This window comes from Felis catus, chromosome D1 (genome assembly GCF_018350175.1).
Source record: "Felis catus isolate Fca126 chromosome D1, F.catus_Fca126_mat1.0, whole genome shotgun sequence".
In the NCBI taxonomy this organism is placed as follows: Eukaryota; Metazoa; Chordata; class Mammalia; order Carnivora; family Felidae; genus Felis; species Felis catus.
The window spans coordinates 33,049,488-33,075,620 of NC_058377.1; the positions used below are offsets into that span (position 1 = coordinate 33,049,488).

Here is a 26,133-nt window from a genome sequence, read left to right on the forward strand (position 1 = left end):
AGGCTTCTCACAAAGAAAAGGGAGATGACCCAAATAGATAAAATCATGAATGAAAATGGAATTATGACAACCAATCCCTCAGAGATACAAACAATTATCAGGGAATACTATGAAAAATTATATGCCAACAAACTGGACAACCTGGAAGAAATGGACAAATTCCTAAACTCCCACACGCTTCCAAAACTCAATCAGGAGGAAATAGAAAGCTTGAACAGACCCATAACCAGCGAAGAAATTGAATCGGTTATCAAAAATCTCCCAACAAATAAGAGTCTAGGACCAGATGGCTTCCCAGGGGAGTTCTACCAGACGTTTAAAGCAGAGATAATACCTATCCTTCTCAAGCTATTCCAAGAAATAGAAAGGGCTTCATTCTATGAAGCCAGTATTACTTTGATTCCTAAACTAGACAGAGACCCAGTAAAAAAGAGAACTACAGGCCAATATCCCTGATGAATATGGATGCAAAAATTCTCAATAAGATACTAGCAAATCGAACTCAACAGCATATAAAAAGAATTATTCACCATGATCAAGTGGGATTCATTCCTGGGCTGCAGGGCTGGTTCAATATTCGCAAATGAATCAATGTGATACATCACATTAATAAAAGAAAAGATAAGAACCGTATGATCCTGTCAATCGATGCACAAAAGGCATTTGACAAAATTCAGCAAACTTTCTTAATAAAAACCCTCGAGAAAGTCGGGATAGAAGGAACATACTTAAAGACCATAAAAGCCATTTATGAAAAGCCCACAGCTAATATCATCCTCCATGGGGAAAAACTGAGAGCTTTTCCCCTGAGATCAGGAATACAACAGGGATGTCCACTCTCACCGCTGTTGTTTAACATAGTGTTGGAAGTGCTAGCATCAGCAATCAGACAACAAAAGGAAATCAAAGGCATCCAATTGGCAAAGATGAAGTTAAGCTTTCACTTTTTGCAGATGAGATGATATTATACATGGAAAATCCGATAGACTCCACCAAAAGTCTGCTAGAACTGATACATGAATTGGCTTGTATTGCTATAAACTTCCCTCTTAAAATCATTTTGCTGCATCCCAAAGGTTTTGCAATATTGTGTTTTCATTTTCATTTATTTCCATGTACTTTTTGTTTCTTTGATTTCTTGTTTAGTAGGATGTTCTTCAACCTCCTTGTATTTGTAATCTTTCTGATTTTTTTCTTGTGGTTGGTCTCTAGTTTAATAGCATTGTGATCCAAAAAGTTACATGGTATGACTTCACTCTTTTTCAATTTGTTGAGACTTGTTTTGTGGCCTAATATGTGACTTAATATTTATTTTGGAGAATATTCCATGTACCCCTGAAAAGAATGTGTACTCTGCTCTTTTAGGATAGACTGTCCTAAATATATCTTAAATCCACCTTGTCCAATGTGCTTTTCAAAGTCATTGTTTCTGTGTTGATTTTTTGGTTGGATGATCTGTCCACTGACATAAGTGGGGTGTTAAAATCCCCTACTATTATCGCATTACTATCAATTTGTTAGTAACTGTTTTATGTATTTTAGTGCTTTCATTAGGTGCATAAATATTTACAATTGTTCTATCTTGTTGAATTGCCCCGTTTATTACTATCATATACTGTCCTTTGTCTCTTGTTACAGTCTTTGTTTTAAAGTCTACTTTGGTTGGGAGGAGGGAAGATGGTGGCTTAGGAGGACGCTGGGCACACCGCACGTCCTGCTGATCACTTAGATTCCACCTACACCTGCCTAAATAACGCAGAAAACCGCCAGAGGATTAGCAGAATGGAGTCTCCGGAGCCAAGCACAGAGGAGAGGCCCACGGAAGAGGGTAGGAAGGGCGGCGAGGCGATGCGCGCTCCACGGACTGGCGGGAGGGAGCCGGGGCGGAGGGGCGGCTCGCCGGCCAAACAGAGCCCCCGAGTCTGGCTTGCAAAAGCGGAGGGGCCTGATGGACTGTGTTCCCACAACAAGCGCGACTTAGCGTCTGGGAGGTCATAAGTTAACAGCTCTGCTCGGAAAGCGGGAAGGCTGGAGGACAAAGGGAGGTAGAGCTGCTGAGCCCCCTGACGACAGAGCTCAGTTTGGTGGGGAACAAAGGCGCTCACCGGCGCCATCTCCCCCGCCCATCCCCCAGCCAAAATCCCAAAGAGAACCAGTTCCTGCCAGGGAACTTGCTCGCTCTGCGCAAACACCCAACTCTGCGCTTCTGTGGAGCCAAACCTCCGGCAGCGGATCTGAATCCCTCCTGCTGCCACAGGGCCCCTCCTGAAGTGGATCACCTAAGGAGAAGCGAGCTAAGCCTGCCCCTCCTGCCCCCGTGCACCTTGCCTACCCACCCCAGCTAATACGCCAGATCCCCAGCATCACAAGCCTGGCAGTGTGCAAGTAGCCCAGTCGGGCCACACCACCCCACAGTGAATCCCGCCCCTAGGAGAGGGGAAGAGAAGGCACACACCAGTCTGAATGTGGCCCCAGCGGTGGGCTGGGAGCAGACATCAGGTCTGACTGCGGCTCCGCCCACCAACTCCAGTTATACACCACAGCACAGGGGAAGTGCCCTGCAGGTCCTCACCACGCCAGGGACTATCCAAAATGACCAAGCGGAAGAATTCCCCTCAGAAGAATCTCCAGGAAATAACAACAGCTAATGAGCTGATCAAAAAGGATTTAAATAATAGAACAGAAAGTGAATTTAGAATAATAGTCATAAAATTAATCGCTGGGCTTGAAAACAGTATACAGGACAGCAGAGAATCTCTTGCTACAGAGATCAAGGGACTAAGGAACAGTCACGAGGAGCTGAAAAACGCTTTAAACGAAATGCATAACAAAATGGAAACCACCACAGCTCGGCTTGAAGAGGCAGAGGAGAGAATAGGTGAACTAGAAGATAAAGTTATGGAAAAAGAGGAAGCTGAGAAAAAGAGAGATAAAAAAATCCAGGAGTATGAGGGGAAAATTAGAGAACTAAGTGATACACTAAAAAGAAATAATATACGCATAATTGGTATCCCAGAGGAGGAAGAGAGAGGGAAAGGTGCTGAAGGGGTACTTGAAGAAATAATAGCTGAGAACTTCCCTGAACTGGGGAAGGAAAAAGGCATTGAAATCTAAGAGGCACAGAGAACTCCCTTCAGACGTAACTTGAATCGATCTTCTGCACGACATATCATAGTGAAACTGGCAAAATACAAGGATAAAGAGAAAATTCTGAAAGCAGCAAGGAGTAAATGTGCCCTCACATATAAAGGGAGACCTATAAGACTCGTGACGGATCTCTCTTTTGAAACGTGGCAGGCCAGAAAGAATTGGCATGAGATTTTCAGGGTGCTAGACAGAAAAAATATGCAGCCGAGAATCCTTTATCCAGCAAGTCTGTCATTTAGAATAGAAGGAGAGATAAAGGTTTTCCCAAACAAACAAAAACTGAAGGAATTTGTCACCACTAAACCAGCCCTACAAGAGATCCTAAGGGGGACCCTGTGACACAAAGTCCCAGAGACATCACTAAAAGCATAAAACATACAGACATCACAATGACTCTAAACCCGTATCTTTCTATAATAACACTGAATGTAAATGGATTAAATGCGCCAACCAAAAGACATAGGGTATCAGAATGGATAAAAAAACAAGACCCATCTATTTGCTGTCTACAAGAGACTCATTTTAGACCTGAGGACACCTTTAGATTGAGAGTGAGGGGATGGAGAACTATTTATCATGCTACTGGAAGCCAAAAGAAAGCTGGAGTAGCCATACTTATATCAGACAAACTAGACTTTAAGTTAAAGACTGTAACAAGAGATGAAGAAGGACATTATATAATAGTTACAGGGTCTATCCATCAGGAAGAACTAACAATTATAAATGTCTATGCGCCGAATACCGGAGCCCCCAAATATATAAAACAATTATTCATAAACATAAGCATCCTTATTGATAAGAATGTGGTAATTGCAGGGGACTTTAACATTCCACTTACAGAAATGGATAGATCATCTAGACACACGGTCAATAAAGAAACAAGGGCCCTGAATGATACACTGGATCAGATGGACTTGACAGATATATTTAGAACTCTGCATCCCAAAGCAACAGAATATACTTTCTTCTCGAGCGCACATGGAACATTCTCCACGATAGATCATATACTGGGTCACAAAACAGCCCTTCATAAGTTTACAAGATTTGAAATTATACCATGCATACTTTCAGACCACAATGCTATGAAGCTTGAAATCAACCACAGAAAAAAGTCTGGAAAACCTCCAAAAGCATGGAGGTTAAAGAACACTCTACTAACGAATGAGTGGGTCAACCAGGCAATTAGAGAAGAAATTAAAAAATATATGGAAACAAACGAAAATGAAAATACAACAATCCAAACGCTTTGGGACGCAGCGAAGGCAGTCCTGAGAGGAAAACACCTTGCAATCCAGGCCTATCTCAAGAAACAAGAAAAATCCCAAATACAAAATCTAACAGCACACCTAAAGGAACTAGAAGCAGAACAGCAACGGCAGCCTAAACCCAGCAGAAGAAGAAGAGAAATAATAAAGATCAGAGCAGAAATAAACAATATAGAATCTAAAAAAACTGTAGAGCAGATCAACGAAACCAAGAGTTGGTTTTTTGAAAAAATAAACAAAATTGACAAACCTCTAGCCAGGCTTCTCAAAAAGAAAAGGGAGATGACCCAAATAGATAAAATCATGAATGAAAATGGAATTATTACAACCAATCCCTCAGAGATACAAACAATTATCAGGGAATACTATGAAAAATTATATGCCAACAAATTGGACAACCTGGAAGAAATGGACAAATTCTTGAACACCCACACTCTTCCAAAACTCAATCAGGAGGAAATAGAAAGCTTGAACAGACCCATAACCAGCGAAGAAATTGTATCGGTTATCAAAAATCTCCCAAGAAATAAGAGTCCAGGACCAGATGGCTTCCCAGGGGAGTTCTACCAGACGTTTAAAGCAGAGATAATACCTATCCTTCTCAAGCTATTCCAAGAAATAGAAAGGGAAGGAAAACTTCCAGACTCATTCTATGAAGCCAGTATTACTTTGATTCCTAAACTAGACAGAGACCCAGTAAAAAAAGAGAACTACAGACCAATATCCCTGATGAATATGGATGCAAAAATTCTCAATAAGATACTAGCAAATCGAATTCAATGGCATATAAAAAGAATTATTCACCATGATCAAGTGGGATTCATTCCTGGGATGCAGGGCTGGTTCAACACTCGCAAATCAATCAACGTGATACATCACATTAATAACAGAAAGATAAGAACCATATGATCCTGTCAATCGATGCAGAAAAGGCCTTTGACAAAATCCAGCATCCTTTCTTAATAAAAACCCTTGAGAAAGTCGGGATAGAAGGAACATACTTAAACATCATAAAAGTCATTTATGAAAAGCCCACAGCTAACATCATCCTCAACAGGGAAAAACTGAGAGCTCTCTCCCTGAGATCAGGAACACGACAGGGATTCCCACTCTCACCGCTGCTGTTTAACATAGTGCTGGAAGTTCTAGCATCAGCAATCAGACAACAAAAGGAAATCAAAGGCATCAAAATTGGCAAAGATGAAGTCAAGCTTTCGCTTTTTGCAGACTTTTGCATGATATTATACATGGAAAATCCGATAGACTCCACCAAAAGTCTGCTAGAACTGATACAGGAATTCAGCAACGTTGCAGGATACAAAATCAATGTACAGAAATCAGTTGCATTCTTATACACTAACAATGAAGCAACAGAAAGACAAATAAAGAAAGTGATCCCATTCACAATTGCACCAAGAAGCATAAAATACCTAGGAATAAATCTAACCAAAGATGTACAAGATCTGTATGCTGAAAACTATAGAAAGCTTATGAAAGAAATTGAAGAAGATATAAAGAAATGGAAATACATTCCTTGCTCATGGATTGGAAGAATAAATATTGTCAAAATGTCAATACTACCCAAAGCTATCTACACATTCAATGAATCCCAATCAAAATTGCACCAGCATTCTTCTCAAACTAGAACAAGCAATCCTAAAATTCATATGGAACCACAAAAGGCCCCGAATAGCCAAAGTAATTTTGAAGAAGGAGACCAAAGCAGGAGGCATCACAATCCCAGACTTTAGCCTCTACTACAAAGCTGTCATCATCAAGACAGCATGGTATTGGCACAAAAACAGACACATAGACCAATGGAATAGAATAGAAACTCCAGAACTAGACCCACAAACGTATGGCCAACTCATCTTTGACAAAGCAGGAAAGAATATCCAATGGAAAAAAGACAGTCTCTTTAACAAATGGTGCTGAGAGAACTGGACAGCAACATGCAGAAGATTGAAACTAGACCACTTTCTCACACCATTCACAAAAATAAACTCAAAATGGATAAAGGACCTGAATGTGAGACAGGAAACCATCAAAACCCTAGAGGAGAAAGCAGGAAAAGACCTCTCTGGCCTCAGCCGCAGCAATTTCTTACTCGACACATCCCCAAAGACAAGTGAATTAAAAGCAAAAATGAACTACTGGGATCTTATGAAGATAAAAAGCTTCTGCACAGCAAAGGAAACAACCAACAAAACTAAAAGGCAACCAACGGAATGGGAAAAGATATTTGCAAATGACATATCGGACAAAGGGCTAGTATCCAAAATCTATAAAGAGCTCACCAAACTCCACACCCAAAAAGTAAATAATCCAGTGAAGAAATGGGCAGAAAACATGAATAGATACTTCTCTAAAGAAGACATCCAGATGGCCAACAGGGACATGAAAAGATGCTCAACGTCGCTCCTCATCAGGGAAATACAAATCAAAACCACACTCAGATATCACCTCACACCAGTCAGAGTGGCCAAAATGAACAAGTCAGGAGACTATAGATGCTGGAGAGGATGTGGAGAAACGGGAACCCTCTTGCACTGTTGGTGGGAATGCAAATTGGTGCAGCCACTCTGGAAAACAGTGTGGAGGTTCCTCAGAAAATTAAAAATAGACCTACCCTATGACCCAGCAATAGCACTGCTAGGTATTTACCCAAGGGATACAGGAGTGCTGATGCATAGGGGCACTTGTACCCCAATGTTTATAGCAGCACTCTCAACAATAGCCAAATTATGGAAAGAGCCTAAATGTCCATCAACTGATGAATGGATAAAGAAATTGTGGTTTATATACACAATGGAATGCTACGTGGCAATGAGAAAGAATGAAATATGGCCCTTTGTAGCAACGTGGATGGAACTGGAGAGTGTGATGCTAAGTGAAATAAGCCATACAGAGAAAGACAGATACCATATGGTTTCACTGTTATGTGGGTCCTGAGATACTTAACAGAAACCCTGGCGGGAGGGGAAGGAAAAAAAAAAAAAGAAGTTAGAGTGGAAGAGAGCCAAAGCATAAGAGACTCTTAAAAACTGAGAACAGGGGCGCCTGGGTGGCTCGGTCAGTTAAGCGTCTGACTTCGGCCCAGGTCATGATCTCGCGGTCTGTGAGTTTGAGCCCCGCGTCGGGCTCTGTGCTGACTGCTCAGAGCCTGGAGCCTGTTTCAGATTCTGTGTCTCCCTCTATCTCTGCCCCTCCCCTGTTCATGCTCTGTCTCTCTCTGTCTCAAAAATAAATGAACGTTAAAAAAAATTAAAAAAAACTGAGAACAAAGTGAGGGTTGATGGGGGGTGGGAGGGAGGGGAGGGTGGGTGATGGGTATTGAGGAGGGCACATTTTGGGATGAGCACTGGGCGTTGTATGGAAACCAATTTGACAATAAACTTCATATATTGAAAAAAAAAAAGAAAATATTTTTCCTAAATATGTAACTCCAAGGTTACTGCAACTAGAAAGTGGTAGACCAAGAATTTAAATGTAGGTCTATCTGACCCTGATATTTGTTGTGTTCCACTGGGCCTGTCTTTTGGTGAAAAGCTATGACACCATCAACAAGTGCTGTGGAACTGTTGACAAATAATGACTCCAACCTTCAATGTATTGAGAAGCTCTAAGTTTATGCTGACAGCCTATTAGAAGTTGATTTAGAGTATAATATAAAAGCATATTAAAAATGCATAGGTTCATTGTTGACATCTCAGTATTTGACAGTATTCTGATTTACTTGATTAATAGCTTGTTTTCTTAAAGCTCTTAAAGGATTATCTCTTTGATTACATAACTTGAGCTCTTACAGGTTGCTTAGAGCTTCATAATAAAAGGACTCCACCTACTGGAGCAATTCAATGATATAGCAAGACAGAAGTATCAAAGTTAAATCCCATACACTAAGGTCTAAAAATGATGACAGTTTCAGAGAACTGATGTTTGCTCTGATATGCACAGTACCTGGTTTTCACCAAATCTTGATCAAAGGGAAGAAGTTGAAGATACTATGGATGGAGGTAAGGTAAATGAAATTACTCTGGGATTTGTTACATAAGTTCCGTGGATCAACCAACATACCTGTAAGATACCAAAGTGGCTCAACTCTGTGAAGTCAAAAGCATTGATACACAAAGACCCTGCTAGGTCTTGTGAGAAAAAAAAAAATACCAGAAGTTGAAGGTCACTGTTTTCCCTAGTAACTAGCAAAAGCCCAATATTGTGTAGGTATTTAGTAAATGCCTACTGCTGAAAAAGTACACATACTTTAAAAGGGTCAATAAAATTCTATGGTTGAACAACCTTTTTTAAAAAATTTAATTCCCGTATAGTTAACAGTGTTATATTTTTTTCAGGTGTACAACAGTGGTTAAATATAGTGATACTTCAATTAACTGTGGTTCTTTTACTTCAAAACCTCAATTATCCAAATATGAATGGGAAGCTCGAAATTGCCTTTGTGCATCCAAAGGAAAAATCAAAGTTTATTCTTCAAGTGGTCTCATTTATATGCTCTTTTAATAACAAGCATTTATTAAATGACACATACCTCTACTAGCTGCTGATGGTAAAACAAAACAAAAAACCAGAAATATCAAAATACTATAAAATTCCATTATTTCAGACATATTCAGATAAAAAACCAAAGCCCACTGTGGATGAGAAGAATCAATGTTACAAGGGGAGGAGAGGAAAGCAAAACCTCAGAAGCAAGCACATTAATAGCAGTAAGATGCAACAACCTGCGTCTTTTTTACAACAGAGTGAAAGGTAAAATCTGGAAATCCTGAATGAAGTACTGCACTCAAAAAAAGAGCTGTTTAGATCAATCAGCCTAGAGCAACCCAGTGGCCATTAGTAATAAGCAAATTTTTAATGCATGTTCATAAAACTTGTTCCAGAAAAAGTTCTGTAACTTTTCAAAGTCATGAATACACCTTTGAAAACTTTCCACAAATTGTCATCAAAGGAGTCTTTAGTATGCAAAAGGTTAGGGCAACTTGTATCTTTTAGAAAACTTGTTTAGAACTCTTCCTTTGTGAAGATTTTAGTAAATAAGGCATCAGTGGAATAGTCTGAGAGGCTAAATGCGGTTTACAGACATGATCTTTTTCCCCTGTGTGCAAGACAGTGAGTGTGGATTTCACCATCTGCAGAACTGAAGGTCAGAGCTGTCAAAGATGACTCAGTATGTCAACAAAAAGCAACAATGTCACCACTACTTTATTTATTTATTTATTTCATTTTAAGGGTTTTGAGAACTTACCGCCCAGAAGAATCCAGTTTAAGTGAACCAACATTTTCAAACAGTTGGGCTTTTGCTGCCACACTGAAAATAATTTTAAAATGCAATTTTCATTAAAATAAAAATTATATTATTCAGTTCAAAGTATAATTCAGGGTTATAACTTAACACAAACCAAAAATAATTAGTTAAGAACTATCCTCAAAATTTGATCTGAATTTTAATTGTTTTAAGATTTAATGTGGCAGAAATTTTTAGATCTAGTCTCCAGCTCATAGAGTACCGGATGTAATAAACCTATAGCTACCTCCCCTTCCCTTGGTGATCTTACTGTTCTCATCTTTTCTACTTCAAAAAAATATGGGAACAGTAGAAAAGAACATTTTCTCCCCACTCAGCTTCTGGCAGTGATTTTGACTCCTGTGGAGCCACAGGGAAGAATCAAATCATCAAGACAAAGAACTGTTGTTCATTCTGATAGCTAAGACAAAACTAATTCTAAAATGTTTCATTTTTTTAATTTGAACACAGTTCCTATAAAGTGAAAAGAGGGAACTCTGAAAATATGGTCAATGAATACATTTGTGGATTCAAATCTTATTTCAATTCAAGGGAGGCTAGGCACTGTCTATTTGAAAAAGTGAGACTATATTAAAACTAAGGCACCAGGGGTAATTAGAAAAGTTTCTATATTTACTAGAAGAGAATATCAAATTCCTTGAATGATATTTTAAACTAGATTTTAACATGTATCTTATTTCTTTAATTGATCAACTTTTCTCCCAGAACCTAGCCAGTTGATAATCAGAAGGTTCATTTTATACCTAATATGGAATACACATTGTCTCAATTTTAATTCATACTTTGTCAGTACAGTTGTAAGACAGAAGTGAATCTTCTCTTTCCCTCACAAAGGATGGAGTTTATATTCTCTCATCTCCCTTGACATATTGGCTTAAAATTTAATTTCCCTTAACAGCTAGAACTATACATACCGGGCAGTAGACAGATATCAAATATAGTATTGGTCTATATAGTGGTACTTGGATTTCTGACCAAGAGAGATAATGTATGGTAAACACACTCTGAAAATAAAAGGTTCTTGTCAAAGAAGGTGATGAACGAATGAATTTAAGACACTGTTTCTATGGAAACAGGCTTAGTGAAATGCCTTACTGGACTTTCAATGAATAATTAAACTGGTTCCTTAACTTTCCAAGTATTAGTTCTCATTATCTCTAAAATGAGGTTTCTACTACCTACTGTGGAAGTACATGAAGGACATTAAGAGATAACATATGTAAAGATGCCCAGTAATAGCTCATATGGCATTTGGAAAACTCAGTAAGTCAGGAAAACAAAATGAAAGGGATAAAAACTTTCCTGTTTAGATTTTGCTTGTTTATCTAAGTTCTTTTCTTTGTCCCCTTCTTATTTACATCGATGTACCTATCCTATCTGCCTTTACACTCCTGGGTCATGTCTTTTGAATAGAAGTACCCCCTCTCACCTTTCAAGCTCCTGTTCTCCATGAGCTTATTTAAATCAGTGAATACTCAGATAGGGGAGACAGATGATGGAGAGGAGAGAAAACAAACCCTCACTATCTACACAGTAGTTGGATTTCTAACAAGGAGGTGGGGAAGTTGAGATATAAGGACAGTTTGCTCAGCTGAGAGGTAAATGTCTAGCTTTTAGAATGTCTACTTTGAAAACCCAGAACTATTACATTATACATCTATTCTCATGTCCTTAAATTAAGCCATTGTTCTGCTTGTAAGGCAAGTGACTGAAATTGTATATGTGTCTGTATATGTATACACATACATACTTTAAGCCTATTCTAACTTGTACATCATTTGTAGAAGGGGATAGAGTCCTACAGAAGATGATTGTTCCTACTCTGCAGATGAGGTATTCAGTTGTTGGAGTCCTAAGGGTTCTTTTGGATATACTCAACTCCTATGTATCCCTGGAAGATACAACAAATATACACTCTCTCTCACTTACACAGAGCCAGGTCGCTGGTAGCCATTGCTTGAGGCAGTGTCTAGCCTTAACCTCCTGCACATTTTTGGAGGCAGGTCTGGGTTTGGTGGGGCTTTGGGCATCTCTTTGGAACCTACAGAAGTTAAGCTTTGAATGGATCCACAGTAGCTCTTGTTTCCTAAAAAGAAAGCCCAAGAAAACAGGCAAGGTGCTATCAGACAAAATAATAGCAGTAACACAGTACATGCTCATAACAAAAGGAAGTGTTTTTTCTAAGCCCAAATGAGAAGGTACAGAATGTTCTTTGAGCACAGCAGCCCATCATTCAGGGAGATCACAATCTATAGTAATTACAAAGACATCACCTCACAGAGATGGAAATAACCAGGAAAGAAGTCACAGTGCACAGGAGTTTTAAATATCCTAGCTCAGGAACAGCATTGTTAGCCCCTTCACCATTAACTTTTCCCTGCTTAATCATGTTGAGCAATTCGGCAAGTGGCACAGAGACAATGACATTTTACATAAGCTCAAATCTGGTTTACCTTCAGCTGCAGAGATGGATCTGAGAGAGGAAGCAGATGTTCTTTTCAGTCCTGAAAGCCCATAAGGCCCTTTCTTGACCAGGTCTATGGGTGGGGAACCATCCCCGGGGCTGGTGACCGAGGCAACACTCTGGCAATCTGATTCTGCATCTGTTTTGGTCGCATCCTCTTTAGAACTTGATTCAGGACTAGTTGTCCAGAGTCCAAGACTTTTCTGTCCATTGGAGGGTGATGGGGATACAATCCAAGGAATTCCTCCAGATTTCTCCCTGGCCTGGCAGGAAGCAGACTTGGTTGTGCTGTTTTGTTCAGAGGAATGAGAGGAGAGGGACTCGATGCTCCCCATGGGCGTGCTGTCTGGGCTGCTGCTGTAAGAGTCACCTGAGCGGGAGCAGGAGCGAGAAAACAACAGGGACCTTCTACTGAGAACAATACAACCCAAACCCTTCCACATTCTCCAATGCACGTGTGCCCTGTGGCCACCTGAATTGACCCCACTGACCCCACTGAATTGACAGATCTTTACCCAGTATGGAGAACTTTTCTCAGTTCTAAGAAAGGCTGTAAAACGTGCATTTTAACTTAGTGAATGCATTTTTTAATACTATTCAAGGGAGATTTTACATGTACCCTGACCCTATGAAATAATGTTACTTCTTAAAGGATTGGGGGTTGACTCAAATTCAGACAAAACTTGCTTCTGAAAAAGAACTCATAAGTAGTACAAATAAGATTCTTTGATGACATTATAAGAGATCAATGGAAAGAGGGATATTAAAAGATCTGTTTCTGCCTTTTTTAACTTTTCTCATGTTATAATGCATCTGATTCTTTCTTCATTCAAAGTCACCAGTAATGTCAGCTGCAAATTATACACTGCTCACATTTTTAAAAGAAAAGACTTTTTCTTTTCCTACCAAGATTATAGCAACATAAGAAACTGGCTATTTAACAGATTATTTTTTAATGTTCCTAAAACTATAATAATTTGAACATATCTAAATTAAAAATTAGTATTTTTTGTTAAATACTGACTGTGAGAAAAATTGGGAGGCTTAAGGGTATAAAGTAAAGTAAGAACAGCCACAAATTTAACATCCACTGTGGGCTTAAGCTGCCACCCACTTCACTGTGGTGTTGGGTTCAGAATGGGAAGTTAGTGATAATGTGTAGTGTGGTTTCTCTATTTATTTCTTTTTTTTCTCTCTCTCTCTCAGACACTTTGATACCCAAGAGATGATGCTTTAAGGACATAATGTGATAGGAAGAAAGAAACTGACGGTTTCAGCCAGAATTTTTCTTGCTTTCTTCTCTACCTCTTTAACAATAGGACAAAACCTGCTACAAAGTAGTACCTGATGTTCTTAATCACAGTTGCAGAAAAAAGGGCACTGAGCAAACTATTTTTTTTCCTTTGTAGTAGTAATGAATTTGTTTGTTCAAAGTACCTTGTAACTACACTGACAAAGAATATATAAATGCGGGGCGGGGGGTGTTTGGGAGACAGTATCATTAAGATCATTTTCTATTTATTTCTACCCTAATTATCAAAAAGGTGAAGTAAGGCTAAATCAAAGAATGAAGAAAGCTTCTCCCTAAAGCAGTCACACTTACTGTCAGGTTCTGCCAAGCACGGTGTATACCTTCCTCTGGGCTTCCTGGAACCTGTGGAAAGGCAGATTGCTCTTGTCCTTCGGGATCCAGATCGAGACTGAGGCTGAGGAAGAGGAATGCTTGGGTCTGGGGCAGTATGAAAAATCTACATACAAAAAAACCCAAACAAATGGATAGAGGTCAGTAAAAGGGGGAATTGCCATTTTCATGATAAAATTATATTTTAGAGTTATTAAATAATATCAGAACCATTTGCTATTTAATCAGCTTCATGGTAAGAGATGCTTGATACAAAAAATATACTACAGCAATTATACTTTTCCACTTACACTGAGTAATGTTCCTTCTCTGTGTTTTCTTTTTTATCCTCTCCAATTTCCCAACAATGAATTTCAGAAAATTTTCCAATAATTTTAAAGAAACCTTTCAAATATGAACAAATGTCTGTGTCAAGACATCTTGACTCTTTTCTGTGATATTTTATTTCTCACTTCATGCTGAACATAGCCTGAAGGGAAAAGGTTCATTCCGTATCACTTCCAAGTCAAGCAGTTCCTTGCTTCTCAGGAAAAGGTGCTGTCACGAATATGACATGCTGCAGGTAGAGGTCTGTACTGGGCTACAGAATTCCCCCATGTGGTCTTGGGTTGTGAGTGCTTACAATCTTAGATAAGTGAAAGATATTCTTCTACAGGTACCAGGAAGGGACTAAGGGAAGGAGAGGGGCATAGTCTTTCACAAACACTAGACCAGGCATAAATGAATCACAAATGTTTTGATGTTTAATGGCTGCATTTGCTTAATAATCCAATCAATTTGACTTTCCCAATTTCCATTTCCACAGTTATTCTAAGATCTCAATCTTGTTAAAGAAACCATGTTTAAGGACTGGATGTAGAGAGGAATTTAAGACTCTGTTCCTGGAATTCTATTGCTTTATTGAGAATATCACTGTTGTTGTTAAGTCTAATTCCAGGGAGATAAAAAGGTTAAAAATAGACTTAATTACCAAGTGATTCTAACAAATTTCTCTCAATATGAGTGAAAAATTCACGACATAAATACTAAAGAAGAAAATTTGAAAAGTAAATGATGTAAAAGGAAAGGAAATCATTTACCTGGAGAATTTTGAGAAGCATTTAAAAACTAAACAAGAAAAAAGGACATCAATGTCCTCATGAAGAAGCAATTTATACAAAATGGACAGGACTCATACTTTATAAGAATCTGAGATCACAATGAACTCATAGATAATACAAACAGAAAATTCCTTCCTAAAAGCAAAATACAAGATTTGATACTTCAACATGAAAATTCAGCTTACCTTTTCATAGTGCTCTATCAGAATTTCAACTACAATATTCTGAAATTTAATATTCATCATGGCAGCCACAGTTTCTTCTTGTGCTCGCATTAGAGTTGGGCCAAATATGACACCAAGATTTGAGACAGTCATGAGATTTTGTTGGCTGTGTAGTGATACTCTGCAAATACAAGCAACAAAAATAACATAAGTTAAAAGTTTAATAAATATGAAAGGTTCTCATTTATCAAATTTGTGGCATAAATAGAATGTAAAATATGCCATTATAGGTTAATTTTCCCAAATTGTCAGGTTTAGCTACTCCTAATTGTCATGAGTGGGTATAGCCTAAAAAGACATAAAAAGTTAACATTAGCTAAGTAAAATTAATTACAAAGGTTAATTAAAGGAATAAATCTCGGGGCGCCTGAGTGGCTCAGTCGGTTAAACATTTGACTTCAGCTCAGGTCATGATCTCACAGTTCGTGAGTTCAAGCCCCACGTTGGGCTCTGGACAGGCAGCTTGGAGCCTGGAACCTGGAACCTGCTTTGGCTTCTGTGTCTCCCTCTCTGCCCCTCCCCCTGTCTCTCTCTCAAAAAATAAATAAACAGTAAAGGAATAAATCTTGATATCCTAAATAGAGTACAATTATCCTACAGAGATTATCAACTGTTAGGTATTCTCTAGGGCACTATACTTCTTTTAGAACAGATGGTTCAAATTAGGTTGGTTGGAATTATATTCAGATATACTAAACATATTATTGAGTACCTAGTGCCAGGCATTTTCATAGACATTATTTCATTTAATCCTCCCAGAAAGTCAGTTTTTCCTATTATGTAGGTTAAAAACCTCCTAAAGTAAAAATGATGTACTCAAGGTCACAGCAAATTAGGGACAGAGATGCTCTTTCAATCCAGGTTTTCTGAATAGAAGTCTGTGGTTTTCTTAAGCTCCCTACATAAGACAACTGGCCAATGCAAGTTTCTATCCTTCCTTTTTTTCCTTCCTTATTTCCTTCCATCCATCCACCCATCCACCTATCCATTCATTCAAAACTTCCCTCAGTGCCTCCCTAGGGCTGGGCACTGTGGTTGGCAAACAGTAAGAGAAGGAGATGTGGTCACATCAATGCTGGCTTAAAAATGGAAATGAAAGAAAAAGCCTCTGGTATTACTGACTTTAGCAAAGTAATCCCAGTAACTATCAAAACTGACTTTGACTAGGGGTGCCTGGGTGGCTCAGTCAGTTGGGTCTGACTTCGGCTTGGGTCATGATCTCATGGCTTGTGAGTTCAAGCCCTATGTCGGGTTCTGTGCTGACAGCTTAGAATCTGGAGCCTACTTTGGATTCTGTGTCTCCCTCTCGCTGCCCCTACCCTGCTCATGCTCTTTCTCTCTCTCAAGAATAAACCATAAAACATTAAAAAAATGACTTTGATTACTTAATTTTGGAATTGGACATATTCCTAAAAGAAAACCTCATTCATTAGACCAATCTTCTAGGTTATACACTGCCTTTTCTATCTTACTTCCAGGCATGTTGTTAAAATATGAAGCTCTGGAGGGGCGCCTGGGTGGCGCAGTCGGTTAAGCGTCCGACTTCAGCCAGGTCACGATCTCGCGGTCCGTGAGTTCGAGCCCCGCGTCGGGCTCTGGGCTGATGGCTCAGAGCCTGGAGCCTGTTTCCGTTTCTGTGTCTCCCTCTCTCTCTGCCCCTCGCCCGTTCATGCTCTGTCTCTCTCTGTCCCAAAAATAAATAAACATTGAAAAAAAAATTTAAAAAAATAAAAAAAAATATGAAGTTCTGGAAAGGAGCACTGAACACAAGATCATGGTTATACCTGACTAAGTGTGCATCACTAACTACATTCCATAAGCAAAAGTAAAATTTTATGGGGAATCCAGGATTTTGAATACCTATGTAAATCCTAGCACAGGACCGGAAGAGTTAGCTGTCTCACTTACTGAATTTTTCCCTTGTGCCTGAGAAAGCACTAGTTAAGAAGCTCTTGGTTAGAATAAGAAGTTTCATTCCACATTTCCTTTTTATATAGACAAATATTATATATTTACTGTTTAGTATGTATTAAAGAATCTACTAAGAAAGTAGTATGTAAAGGTACTGAGTCTGCCTGCATTTAAAGCTTGGATCCATCCAACTTCGAAGCTGGGTGCAATCAGCCAAGTTATTTAATAACTCTAGGCTTCAGTTTCCTCATCTATAAAGAATAACTATCCCTATAGGGTTGATAAAATTAAATAATGAGTTACAGGAAATATGATCTCAACTAACAGTCTTCCTTGTAATGAAATTGGCTTTAGGCACTCTTGCTAAAATGTAAGAGTTCCTGGTAGTGTGAATAAACTGGAATACGATTAATATTAAACTCATGGGGAGTGAATTTGGAATTCTTAAAAAAATGGTTCTGAAAAGGTGAGTTTATGATTGTGTTGCTCAAGAGATGGAATATTTTGATGAGCAATTTTCTCTTCACTGAATTTCCCTTCCGCTGAGCTAACTCAATCAATATAGACACTTATCACCTCACATTTCAGCTATTTCTGCACCTCATTTCCTCAACTTGTTGTATGGAACAGACACCCAATTGCCCTTTTAAAAATTCAAAGTTAGAGCGGCACCTTGGTGGCTCAGTTGGTTAAGCATCTGACTTTGGCTCAAGTCATGATCCCATGGTTTGTGAGTTTGAGCCCATGTTGGGCTCTGTGCTGACAGCTCAGAGCCTGGAGCCTGCTTCAGATTCTGTGTGTGTGTCTCTCTCTCTCTGCAACACCCCCACCCCCACACTCACACTCTGTATTTCTCTCTCTCTAACATTTTTTTTTTAATATTCAAAGTTAGAGTCAAAGAAGAGACCACAGATGGCCTTTGTTTTAAAGACAAAGAAAAGGAGTCTCAGAAAGGAAGTAATGGTTTACACCATGTCTCAGAGCTAATTAATGGAGATTTGCAATCAATCTTTTAGTCACTGGTCCTAATTTAGACCAGTAACCAATCCAGACGATTGGCCTTAAATTCTCTTCTTCAGATATATTAAGGTTGCCAGGGACCAAGAATGTTATTACTTGTTTGTAGTCTACTTAAATAAGTCACCGGTGATTGGATACACGTTCCAAAAATACTGCTTAGTCAGTGAAGATTGACCTTCATATAGGTTCAGGAAAAAAGCCAGGAATGGTGATGAAGGATGGGCAAAAGAGTTTTAAGCACTCTTCTATGGCCAGATAGTATCCTCTGCTATTCCCTGTACTAAAGTCATGCACATTCACAAAGAGGGGGGAGTTTGAGTTCACTTAACATTCTGGATAATTAAACAAAAAACATTTTATGTGACACTCATGTAGCTTTTAAAAGCACATTTAAGGAGTGGTTAAGTGTCTGACTTCAGCTTAGGTCATGATCTCTCGTGGTTTGTGAGGTCAAGCTCCACATCAGGCTCTGTGATGACAGCTCGGAGCCTGGAGCCTGCTTCAGATCCTGTGTCTACTTCTCTCTCTCTGCTCGTGCTCTGTCTCTCTCTGTCTCTCTCAAAAATAAATAAACATTAAAAAAATTATATATATATATAAAAAGTGTGTTTAAAAAGACTTTGCTAGAGGGGTGCCTGCGTCACTCAGTTGGTTAAGTGACTGACTCTTGATTTCAGCTCAAGTCATGATCTCATTGTTCCTGTGTTGGAGCCCCATGCTCTGCATTGTCAGTGCAGAGCCTGCTTGGGATTCTCTCTCCCTCTCTCTCTGCCCCTCCCCTGCTCATGATTTTTTTTTCCCTCTCTGTCTCTCTCAAAATAAATAAATAAATAAATAAAGGCTTTGCTAGAAAATTAGCTTGAATACAGCAAGAGAATGCCCAATACATACAGTGTGGTTAAATTTCATGAACAGGTCACACAATTCAAAACATAATTCAAGACTAAATCTGACAAAGAGTCCTTATTCACTAACTAAAAGAGGTATTGCCATGGCAACAGTTTATAATGAACTTCAAATGATGTAGTTTCTAATGGATTTCCTTATTTCAAGGGGCAGGAGGGCAATTCGTATTATCTCATCTGCAGGTTAAGATGAGACTTATTGATATGTTATGTAGCACTATTTCAAATGTGCCTGGCTCAAATTAGCATAAACTGGGTTACTACTTGTAGTAAGCAAGGAAGGAGTAATCATTTCATTGTGAATCACAGTACTTACTAAGATGGAAAATATCCTGATTTGTAAATGAGGCCGTAAGGAATTCTTAAGTTTAAAATCTGAATTTGGACTTTTGTTTACAGCAGCATGGCAAGTGTGTGTGTGTGTGTGTGTGTGTGTGTGTGTGTGTGTGAGAAAGGGAGAGAGAAAGAATCTTCAGACAGATTTATGAGGCCATAGTACCCAGATATTTGATCAAACATAATTCTAGATCATTCTGTGAAGGTATTTTTTTTTTTTGCATAAGATTAACATTTAAATTAGTAGACTTAGAGTAAAGTAGATTACCCTCTATAATGTCAGTGGGCCTCATCCAATCAGTTTAAAGTCTTAAAAAAGACTAACTTCCTCTGAGGAAGAGGCAATTCTGCTTCTAGACTGCCCTGGATTAGAGCTGTAATGTCAACTCTTCCCTGGGTCTGCAGACTACCAGCTGCCCTGCAGATTTTAGACTTAACAGCCTTCACAGTAGCACAGCCCAATTCCTTATAATCAATCTCTCTCTCATATATATCTATATATACACACACACATATACATACACCATACACACACACACACACACACACACACACACACACGTGTATGTATAGCTACATATACACAAACATCTGGTCGGTTCTGTTTCTCTGGAGAAACTTGGCTAATACAGTATCTGTTTATAGACATTTAAAAATATATAGATGAACTAACAGCAGAGTCAGAAAAATCTTCAGAGACCAAGTGATGCTACGAATTGAGAAAAAGAAGCTAACATTACAGTGGCACTTTGACCTGGCAGAACTGTTGACACTTGTAGTACACAGAACTGATCTTCAAACTTAGGGCTTCAAACTCCTTCATATTTTTAAGTTGACATGTAAGGTTTTCATCATTAATTTAACAGTTGTAAAGGATATTAATCATTTGCATAGTGTAAACATACACAGGTACACACACACACACACACACACAGATATATCTTAAAAACAAACTACCACATCATTTTTGAAACATTCAGTGGACTCTAATTATAACAATGTTATACCACCATCATACACTTTAGAAAGATATGAACAAGGTCTAACTTTAACAGTTGAACAAGTAGTTAAGTGAACAACATAAATCAGATAATTACTTGACAAGGTGCTTTATTAAGATGTCCAGCATCTCTCTGTTTTTTTCTGGCAATTTGTGCACCAATGCATGTACAGCTTCCACCCGGTAGTTTTGGTCATCAGATTCTATAACATAAAGGTTGAATGATCAAGTTTTAATTGCATTCAAATGTGTACATAAACATTAATAATCTAAACATTATAAACACTCCCACCCTCATGCCTTATAAACATTGCTTCATGCAGTTCATCACTATCATTCTCTAAGGCTTAGAGAGGTTGAGTAACCTGACCATGGTCATGAAGTTAGTTAAGTAAATATGCCAGACTAACCCAGTTCCATCTAATCCAGACCTGTGCTCATAGCCACTGAACTTCTATACAACCAACCAGAACTCATCGCCTGCTTTGGTTTTGCTACACAAGGATAAAATCAAAACTTTAGCAATGGAGTGATCACAGCTATTGGTACAGACTGCCTAATGTTCCAGGCAATATAATATACTCTATCACACAGAAACCTCCTAGTGACTCCATCAGACAGAAGGAAGAAGGCATTCCTTTCCAAATTTTGTAGATTTAAAGATAACAGGGAATTACTTTTCTGAGGTGTCAGTATTATTATGCAGAGGCCTAATAGATTCTAAGCCCATGCTGACAATGGGAAATCTGAAAAGAAGAAAAAAAAATCTAAAGTAAGTCTAGTTTGCCAGGCAAAAGACAACATGTTGACATGTCTGCTAGAGAAAAGGCTAACACTTCAGAATGAAGATCTATTAACATACTCTTACTACAATAAACTAATTCTAGGGTGACTACCCACCATGCCAAGCCCTTTCTCTGAAAGGTGCGGAACATGAGGTGGGAAAAGAGCTGGCTCATGCTGGGCCAAACACAAGGTCTCCCAGGGGTTGGAATGGAGACATCAAAACTCTGATCTGTCTGCTGAGTATGTGAAATGGCATATAGTGTAAAACTAGGGATGGCATAACCAAATATGCTCCAAAGCCAAGAAAATCTAACTGGAAAGGGAGATAAGAATGAGGTAGATATGCAGCAAAGAACAGAGAGAAGAGATGCTCCTAAAAGGGTGGGGAGAGAAACATAAACTCCCAATTCTGTAGTTCCTAGTTGCAGGCCCATGGAGGGCCTAATCCATACTGTTTTCCAGGGAATTCTGTGAGGCACCTTTTAATTTCTGAACAACTTCCCCTTTTTACAGAGCTAAATTTCCAAATAATACTTAGTTTTATTACCTTATTATCTACTACATGGGATTATCTTTGCGCCAGACAAAAGATGAATTCTTATACATAGGAATATATTTTAATTATCATGGTAGTGAATAATGTGATTATTATTTGCCATGGAAGTGGAGAAAAAAAAATCTTATGACCAAATGCTTTTATTAAAACAACCAGATCATTTAGCACTTAACTAAGTGTCTCAAATGCCATGTTATAACACAAAATTTCTGTAAGTAAGTTCTAGGTTAAGAGTCAAAAAAATTGGCTTATAGCCCTGATTTTGCCATCAATTTACTAGTACCGTGGAGAAAGTCACTTGCCCACTCTGGGACCTAGTCAGTAAAATGAGGGGTGAAATTATATATTTCTAAGGTCTTGTTCATCTAATAGATTCTGATGAAGAGAATATAGAGTGGAGAGGTTTCAGGAGAAAGCTAAGTGGTATAGGTGTTTATGAGACCATGTGATCAGTCATGTATGCTGGACTGAAAACCAAGGTCACAACGTTATCTGACACTTATCAGCAGACAACATTACCTGTGACATTATAATGCATGGCAATAAATTAATGCAAATGCTTTCTTTCTTGGACTGTGAAAAATACTTGGTACAGTCACACCTCATATATCTTAACAATGAAATGCTAATGCCTAGCAGTTACAAACTGTTGTGATGGCTGAGATGGCAACCCAGCACTTTCATCTCAGTGTTTTAAAAGTACATATTTCTAATTTTTCAGGCTACATGTTTTTCACTGAGCCCCTCCCCACAATTTTTAATTAAGCCTATCTATATATCTCCTATTATGGCAATCATAGATCTAAATAAATGACATAGATATGTGATAATGGGGGGGGGGGGCGAAGGATTGTTGGAAGTGCCTGTTACCTGCCCCAAATACCTGACTTTACTCTCCAGATTTAGGAATATAGCACATGAGTATGAGTGGGTGGCATAACTGCATTTTTGTAGTGTTGTCAATTTAACAATAAAGTTGCTCTTGTAAGGTACTGACATTCATCGACTGAGTAAAATGTATTTAAAATAATTCCTGTTAGCACACCAGTCACTCCAAAGAAGTCTTATTAAGTGACAAAATCTTTTAATTCATTCTTCAATATTTTTTAAATCAAGGAAAGTGTATTCTTAATTCCCATTATCTATTTCTCCCATTCCACTCTCTACCTCTCTTCTGACAACCACCAGTTTTGTTCTCTGTATTTAAGAGTTTGTTTCCTTTTTGTCTTTTTCTTTTTCTAGTTTCTTAAGTTCCACATATGAGTAAAATCATATGGTATTGGTCTTTTTCTATCTGACTTATTTCACTTAGCATTATACCCTCTAGGTCCATCCATGTTGCTGCAAAGGTCAAGATTTCATTCTTTCTTATGGTTTAGTAACATTACATTGTATATATATACCACATCTTCTTTATCCATTCATATATTGATGGACACTTCTGTTGTTGTTATGTCTTGTAAATAATGCTGCAATAAACATGGGGTGCATTATCTTTCTGAAATGGTGTTTTCGTTTTCTTTGGGTAAATACTAGCAGAAATACTGGATCATATGGTAATTCTATTTTTAATATTTTGAGGAACTTTCATAATGTTTTCTAGAGTGGCTGCACCAGTTTGCATTCCCACCAACAGTGCAAGAGGGTTTCTTTTTTTCCCCCTGCATCCTCATCAACACTTGTTTCTTGTGTTATTAATTTTAGCCATTCTGACTGGTGTGAAGTGATATCTCATTGTAGTTTTGATTTGTATTTGTCTGTTGATGAGTGATGTTAAGCATCTTTTCATATGTCTATTGGCCATCTGTATGTCTGCTTGGGAAAAATGTCTCTTCAGGTCTTCCCCTTTTTAAATCATATTAGTTTTTTAGTGTTGAGTTGTGTAACTTCTTTACATATTTTGGATATTAACCCCTTATTGGATATAACACTTGCAAATATTTTCTCCCATTCAGGAGGTTGCCATTTTGTTTCATTGATGGTTTCCTTCACTGTGTAAAACCTTTTTATTTTAGTGCCCTCCCAATTGCTTTTTGATTTCCTTGCCAGAAGAGACACATCTAGATAAATGTTTCTTTAGTTAATGTCAAAGAAACTACAAATGTCTTCTGGTTTTACGGTTTCACGTCTCACATTTAGGTCTTTAATCTACCATTCTGCAATTTCTTACTTGCTTACAAACCATATTGTCAGCTATTAAGCATCAGATTGATAGTTTCTTAAGCAATATGTAGGAAAATCTTAACTACCTGGTTTAAATTTATACCTCTAAGTGATACAGCATAAAACTATGTCAATTATAATGCATTCAATGGAAGTGTACTTACTAACTGCAACAATAAAATCTTTGTGTAACTTGTAAGTCATCAGTGGTTCTGCAAGGCACCTACAACGGAGAAAGAAGAGGGCATTAGAATGGCAATATCTTTTTATTTCCCCTGAATTTCTAGTACTTCTTTAAGAATTGGGTAATTAGGGAGTAGGATAAAGTCCTACGAGGGTGATTCCAGGCAGTCCCAAAATGCAGACCTCAAAGAAGGCCCTTTAGCAGCATTTTTTGGCACAACTGTGCTAAAAGGACAGACTGGAAAATGATTTTTTCACTTTGTAAGAACTGTTGAACCACAACAGCAAAAATCTCTCTCAGATATGGGGACTATAGTTAAATTAAAAACAAACAAACAAACAAACAAACAAAAAACAACTTTCACTTTCAACTTATTTTTAAAAAATACATGAAAACACTACATTCAAATTTAACATGAAACAAACTATTATTTAGTATTCATAAAATATTGCAGCTTCTAAAGTTTATTAGTTGAAAAACCAAGTATAAGTTCCAAAACACTAAACACAAACATTACCACCTTATGCTATTTCATGTGAGGTGAAAGAATTGCTCTAAGGAGTGAAGCTCACACACAGGTGTTCCATGGAGTCATATGGCAATGCCCACAGAGGTTAAGAGAGACATCACATGCAGAGTACGAGTTAAACACTCCTTACCTGAGGTAGTTTTTCAGCCCACTTGTTATTGTCTTATTATCCCACAATTCAATATCAATGTCAATATCAGGAGGGGATTTTGGAGCTGTAAAGAATAAAAATAAGATGTTTAAACTGTACAGCTCAAAACATCACTTGCACCATTAAGAAGATGGACACAAAGTGGGCGCCTGGGTGGCTCAGTCGGTTGAGTGTCTGACTTCAGCTTAGGTCATCTCAGTTCGTGAGTTTGAGCCCCGCATTGGGCTCTGTGCTGACAGCTTGGAGCCTGGAACCTGCTTCGGGTTCTGTGTCTCCCTCTCTCTCTGCCCCTCCCCTGCTCGCTGGCTCTCTCTCTCTCTCTCTCTCTCAAAAATAAATAAACATTAAAAAAATTTTTTTAAAAGAAGATGGATATAAACATAGTAGGTCAGAGACATTGATTTCTTAGGATGCCAACAGAGTTAACCTTAGGATTGTTGTTTGTGTGAATTGGTGCAAGTTTCACTCTTGACACTTTATAAACCTCAAAGATTCCTTGTGGAATAATAGTTTTCCAAATAAAATTATTGTTAATTGCTAACATCACTGAGCATTTGTTATGTGCCAGGCATGCTTCCAAATACTTTTATGGATTAACGTATTCAATCCTCACACTCTCAGTGAAGCAGGCATTATTATTATCTTCTCCATTTTATGAATGAGAAGGTTGAGGCACAGAGAAGTTAAACAAATTATCCAAAGTCACAAAGCTTTTAAGTGGTGAATTAGGATTCTAAGCCAGGCAATCTGAATCTAGTATCCATAAATCTCACTGTGTCTCTAGCTAACCAAAGGACACTTGAGAAAAAGTTCAATATTATGAAAAGGCTCTCTCTCAAATTCTAATTAATCATCTATTATAACTGAACATTAAAAACTGAATGCAAATGTTAATTTTAAATATTTCTTGAAAATATTCAAAGAACAGCAGTAGTATATATCTCAAAGAAACCTATGGTATGGATTATCTATAATACAAAAATTAAGTAACTAGCTTCATTCAAAACTTACAAAATGTTGTGTTCATGAGTTTCTGAACTTTGGAGTTCACTCCTCCTATTCGGTAGAGGCCTAAAATAGTGATGCCTAATGAGAAGGAAAAACCACAAAAGAATGTCTTTAGACATAGCATCACAAGTACAGAATGTTGAAAACATCTGGCATTTCCCTATGCAGAATTTGAAAGTTACTTATCCAATTTTGCAGTCTAACTTCAGAAAATCTACCCTGGAAACACCCATCAGACATATATTTCTCAGAGCAGACACTAAACAGTGATTTGAAAGTCTTTCAAAGATCTTCAAAGTAGCAAAGTACTCTGCTCATTCACTACTATCTGAATACAAAAAGCCATCAAAGATGGGAAATAATGATTAGAATTTCTCATCCTCTATTTCTTCAGTCATGTAGTCCTACATGTTGAAGAA

At 38.1% G+C, this 26,133-nt stretch overlaps 1 protein-coding gene across 2 annotated transcripts in view; it reads right to left on the reverse strand.

Annotated features, from left to right (window-relative positions):
- Positions 1–26,133, reverse strand: part of ARHGAP42 (Rho GTPase activating protein 42) — a 327,384-nt gene that overhangs the window by 13,794 nt on the left and 287,457 nt on the right. For both annotated transcript variants that reach the window (XM_003992599.6, XM_045038578.1), the window contains exons 14-22: positions 25,718–25,792; positions 24,686–24,770; positions 24,007–24,065; positions 20,435–20,540; positions 15,127–15,286; positions 13,803–13,947; positions 12,189–12,569; positions 11,665–11,821; positions 9,676–9,738 (exon numbers count right to left, since the gene is read on the reverse strand). In XM_003992599.6, coding sequence (XP_003992648.3) covers positions 9,676–9,738; positions 11,665–11,821; positions 12,189–12,569; positions 13,803–13,947; positions 15,127–15,286; positions 20,435–20,540; positions 24,007–24,065; positions 24,686–24,770; positions 25,718–25,792 — 1,231 coding nt within the window. The remainder of the gene's footprint in view (positions 1–9,675; positions 9,739–11,664; positions 11,822–12,188; positions 12,570–13,802; positions 13,948–15,126; positions 15,287–20,434; positions 20,541–24,006; positions 24,066–24,685; positions 24,771–25,717; positions 25,793–26,133) is intronic.